The sequence below is a fragment of the Aptenodytes forsteri genome, unplaced genomic scaffold (assembly GCF_000699145.1).
Source record: "Aptenodytes forsteri isolate BGI_AS27 unplaced genomic scaffold, ASM69914v1 Scaffold467, whole genome shotgun sequence".
NCBI lineage: Eukaryota > Metazoa > Chordata > Aves > Sphenisciformes > Spheniscidae > Aptenodytes > Aptenodytes forsteri.
The window spans coordinates 1,162,514-1,167,943 of record NW_008795298.1 but is presented as its reverse complement, the minus strand read 5'-3'; the positions used below and the strand labels follow the sequence as shown (position 1 = coordinate 1,167,943).

General features: G+C 54.6%; 1 protein-coding gene across 1 annotated transcript in view; it reads left to right on the top strand.

Annotated features, from left to right (window-relative positions):
* The first annotated feature begins 3,623 nt into the window (after positions 1–3,623).
* AREG (amphiregulin) overlaps positions 3,624–5,430 on the top strand; it is an 8,998-nt gene continuing 7,191 nt past the window's right edge. Inside the window, exon 1 of the mRNA XM_009279332.2 lies at positions 3,624–3,672. Coding sequence (XP_009277607.1) covers positions 3,624–3,672 — 49 coding nt within the window. The remainder of the gene's footprint in view (positions 3,673–5,430) is intronic.

Sequence of the window (5,430 nt, the reverse complement as noted above, 5' to 3'; positions counted from 1 at the left end):
TTTGGAAAACGATGAGGTGGGTGTTCTCCTCTGTAGGGACCGTGCTGGCTTGCAGTCCTGGAAACATTACAGAAAAGAGAGATGATCTGATGATTTTGCCCATCTAACAATGACGTGGTACTCTGAATATATAAAATAATGTGCAGTGTAGGGGAAATGCTATTGTATTGAAGGTAAAGGCCCACAGTAATTTTGCTTGGGTAAATCAGTGTAATGGCACTGACTAGAACAGCTGAGCTCTGGCCTCGGTTTCTTTAGGGATTCCTATCTGAAGCACCTACCCCTTTCTATCCCATGGCGCCAGGCAAGCATCGTCAGGAGGCTGGTTTTGCATTGGGGTACCGTGGGGAGCCTGCCTTGGGGGGGACGTGGGTAGGGCCACGAGCTGGCCCTCGCCAGGGAGTCCTGGGGGAAGTTTCTGCGAATCACCCAAGGAAATGGAAGGAAGGGCAGCAATTTTCAGTGCTCTCCAGCATGGCAGGATGTGGTATTGGAGAAGGAGATGGTTAGCTGAGGGACAGCTCCCCATTCTAGTGTAAATCCAGTATTGCTTCACCCAGCTTGCGGCTTCAGGCCCTTACAATTACTGCTGGGGTCAGAATCTGCCCCTGAGCATTTGCAAATTGAGCCATTGCACAAAAACGAGTGGCTGAGCGCTGGAGGGTGAGTTTGGTCAAACGAGAGCTACTCGGTGCATGCTGTGTGGAAAATAGAGCAGTCAAAGCCCAGGGCAGCACGCTAACAGCAAGCAGCTTCCCAAAAAAAACTCCTAGCACGTGGCAGGACTGCTGTCCCGGACAGGCTTGCAACATGTTCCCCATCACCGTTGCAAAACTGAGCCCAGCCTGTCCTGCTCAGCTGTATCTAGTGCCAGTGAGCAGGCAACAGGAGCCACAACGTGGCCCATGATATTCTGCAAATTATCAGGCCTTGTTCCCTATTGCCTACCGTTTGTGAAAGCCTGTGGAAAGCAAGTGTAAAATCCCACCGCTGTGATTTGATAGCATTAAACTTCTTAGCACCACGGTATGTTTCATCAGATTAAGCAGGGATGCTCAGAGTTGCTGGAGTTTCCGTTGGCTGAGAAGTTACCCCTTAGATTTTCAGGGGCACTGTTTTTCATTTGTATTGATATAAATGAGAGAAAAATCCAGATCTTGTCGTTGTGGGGACCAGCAGATTCTGTCCTTTTTGGTTTTCTCTTTAGACATGCGCCGAAAGATTTTGCAGTCAAATGCGTAGTGACTGAAAACACATGCCACTGGGCAGACTTCCCCAGGGTGAACAGCTGATGCACTACAAGTACATAAATTATTCCCTTTCTGGACAGGTTTTGCTCATGCAATCCCTGCTTCAGCCTAAGTCTCGGGAAAAGGAGTGGAGCACAGGGAGAATGTCACCATCTTAGAAAAAAATTACCTGCTGAGGGCTTTCACGGCAGGGATGCATGGCCATCTGAACGCCTGCGTATCTCAGAGGCTAGCAGAATCGGTACCGATTTCCAGAAGGGCAGTATCTGGGCCTTTCCCTTTCCCTCCTTGCCAACACCCCGGCTACGCATCTACATCCTCTTCATTACAGCAATCTTGATTTACATCAGCAGGAATCGGAGTCGCACATGCCTCACTTCAAAGCTCCCTCCCTGCCTATGAGGGAGCTGCTGATAGCAGAAGATACTGGCATCTGCAGATCACAAGTCAAGTGAAAGTCTGGTGAGCTGCCCAGACAGACACCCCTTCGGTTTGAGTCATTACCCTTTTCCACCTGTTCTCAACTGGATGGATGAGAAAGGATAACTCATGTTCAATCACCCAGGTCAGCTGTGCCTGCCCTTGCAAAATAAACATTTGATGTCAATGAAGAAAATTAATGGGCAGGTGTTTCAGATACTTCCTGTCCCTTCACGCATTTCTCGGAGGTTTTATCAAAAGTAAAGAGAGTGAATAACGAGATCGCAGTTGGCACTCGGACTCTTCTGGAAGACACAGTGCCCAAGCGCGCTCCGCTAAGGCCAGGCAGCTGTCAGGATCGATGTCGCTTCGCCTCTGCAAGTCCCTGCCTATGCCCCTGATTGCCATGGCATGGCTGGGGAAGGGACAGGCTGTGTGCTGGCCATCCTGTCTGGGGTGAGAGCAGGGTGGCTTTTCACCCTGGGCCCCGGGGTCAGAGCAGAAGGAAATACAATCCAAATACTATGCCAGTCCAGGGGCTCCCAGCACAAACCAGAGCTGGCAATGTGCAATTTCACATTCTGGGCACATCCTTCCTTTTTAGTCATCTCAAGGTGATGGGCCACGGTCAGTGAAGAGGACAGCAGGTCCCAGGAGCTGCCAAGCAAAAGCAGAGAGCGCATTAATGTCAAGTCAGCAAAATTTGCTGGGATTCACCACAGAGCAGGAGATGCTGAACCGCTGCCTCAGGACCTCAGGTCCTTGCCAGGGTGGCCTTGTGGCCCCGGGGCTGCAGGTAGCCAGATGATGCGCTGCCCCACAGCGGGAAACACAGCCACAGTCTTCATCGCTGGGACATTTTCTCGAGATGAGCCTGGGAAAAGAGAGGCAGACTGACGGAGAGAAACCTCCCCTCCGATGTGGCCACGGTGCCATATTCCACAGACGTGGCCGGAGACCAGAGGGGAAAAAAGTTGGCCCCAACACCACCTGCACCAGGTGCTGTCTGAGTCCGGGCTGCACTGAAGGTTTTCAGGGCTAGCAAAAAGACAGTCGAAGCACAGGAAGGGCCAGCCCGGCTCCCAAGGCATTCATTTCTGCCAGCAAGGATGGGGCAGTGTACCACAGGCCCATCTCCTCCCACTGTGCCACTGGCCTGTGGAAAACAAAGTCTGGCTCAGGGCAGACGCCAAGGAAAGACTCTGGCTGTGCCCATGCATGCAGCTCTCTGCACGGGCTCCCTGCTAATCTCTAAGGTGCACGCCATTGGGCTCGCCAGCTTTTGGGGAAGCTCCCTGTCCTCTGGGACCGGCATGATGGACCAGCCAGAGCAGGCAAGGGCACTTTGAGCAGCAGCCCCAGCCTGGGTGTCCTGCTGGAAAACCCCAGGTGCTGCTGGGAGCGGTGGCTCAGTAGGTGGCACTCTGCATCCACGGGGAGCCAGCACCTTCCCAAAGGTGAGCCCTGCCCTTGCCGGCCCAGCAACCTGCCCCACTGGCCCAGCCCCAGTGGGACAGCCCACGGGGGTGAGCCTTGCAGCCCCCTCAAGGCTTCTCCTCCTTTCACCACTCCTGGGGACATTCTCTGGGAGCTCAGCCTGGGGCCAGGGTCTAAGTGTCCTTCCAGCCCTGGAAGAAGGACACGGCCAAGCTTAGTGCCTCCTCCCCAACAGCACACAGCAGAGCTGGGGCTTGCGGCGGGATCCCACCCTGAATGTCCTGAAAGACATGGCCTCTGGAGGGTGTCCTCTCAGAGAAGCAGCCAAGCAGGGCTTTGCCAGGACGCCGCTATTTGGGAAGAGCTCCCCTGATGTCCCACCTGAACCTCTCTGTGCACAACCGGTGGCCATCACCACCTTGCTGCATTTTCTGCACGCCGAGGAGCAGTGCTGGTTGATGCCAGGCTGCCCCTTCTTCTTCAAGGAAGCAGGAGCGGCAGGAGGAAGTCGGCGAAATGCCTGACAAATTCAAAGCACGCCGAGCCAAATTCCTCGCTGCTGCCAGTCAGTGAGACGGAGCCATCGGCTGGAGATTGGAGGAGAGAGGGAACGTAGTGAGTCAGTCGCTGGATATGCCGTGTTTGGTCTCTAAACAGCGCAGGTAACACGGGCAATTGCACTCAAGTCATTCAACCTTTCCCCCGCTAAGCTTCTCCTTTCAGTTGCTTAGCAGTTTGCCAAGCGTAGCGCACAGGGCTGAAATTTTCAGTGCTCGGTATATTCCTCCGACTGAAGTTAAAAAAATTAATTGAAAATGTTTCCAGTGAATCTCCGATAAAAAACTGGGAGACATACTTCATTATAACAGCTGCAAAAAAGAAAGTTCAGCAGGGAAGCTGCTGAACTCAGCTGCGGGGCCTTGCTGAGGGAGCAGGCCTTGAGCGCAGCAGGTCGGGGGGAAGGAAAACTCCCAGTTTACAAACCTCCCTTCAGCCATTCTCACACTACCAACGCCACGTTTTGACAGAAGAGACCCCAAATCCCAAAGTCTCTGCCTTTGGAGAGACTCCACTCACACGCACTCGGCCTCTGCTAACGCCAGGCCCTGGGACTTACGGGGGTCTTGTGGGAAGGGAACTCCGGTCTGAGGGGGAAAGGAGGGCCCCGGTCAAGCCCCCGGCTGCCCCCAAATGATGACAGAGCTGTAGCCCAGGAGCTGCTCAGCGACCGCCTGCCAGTGCTGCAGCTGGGCCAAGCGCTTTCTGTCCCGGGGCTGCGGCGGCTGAGCAGGATTTGTCTTTTCCCCGCTGTAGACGCTATGGGAAAAGGCATGGGAAACGGGGGGAAACGCAATGCTAAAAAACCCCAACAGTAAAGCTGTCAGGTAATAATCTGTTTTAATTGCACTACGCGCAAAGGGGCTGATGGAGGTTTGCCGGGGCCGTCTGCCGCAGGTTAACGTCCGAGCGACTGATTCAGCAGCTTCTTTTTCAGAGCTATTGGGCATCGCTTCTTGGGATTGGCGTGAGCTGGCAAAGACGGCACCGGGAGCCGCATATCTCCCTCGGAAGAGGGGAGAAGGTTTAATGACTGAGCAACTTGGATCCCAGCCACCTCGAGCAAAGGCTCCGTCAGCTTCCTGAGCTGTGAGTAGCGTTCCAGCCCCTCTCAGTTAGAAGAGAAGGTTGCCCAGATCCTCCTTTCCCAATGTTCGGCAGCACTGCCACTCGCTGCCCTCCTGCCCCGCCGCGCCGCACAGAGCCTTTGCGGTGACCGGAGCAGAGGGGTACCGATCCCTTTGACCTTGCCCCCCCTCAGGGCTTTTCTGGGTTCCCACCCTACACCAGCACGTTACAACCCGCTGCCCTAGTTTTTCTCCCCTAAAAGTAGGTCTACTTCACTCTTTCTTATGCAACAGCTCAGGAGAGGCGGCGGTGGTAAAGCGCCCTCCGCTAAGGGCTACCGTGGCAATTATGAGCCAAAGTGCCCCCGAGGAGCACATTTGCCTCTGCCTGGATGCATGCCCACCCTCCTTTCCACTAGTTACTCAGTCATTACTCATGCACCGCTCCAGCAAACACACATGGACTGAGGCGAAGCGTGATTGCCAGATTTATTGCTGGAAAAAATGTCTGCCGTATCTCACCTGCTTCCTCGCTGAGGAGCGGGGGCAGAGGGGGGGGCAGGGCAAAGAGCGGAGTGACCAGACAGGTGTGCCGGCGCAATAAACTCCTTGTGTCTCTGTATGCAGGGCCCTCCATGGCAACTCCGTGCACTATTACCCATCGCCAAGATCCCTGCGCCGCAGCAGGAGAGCGGCAG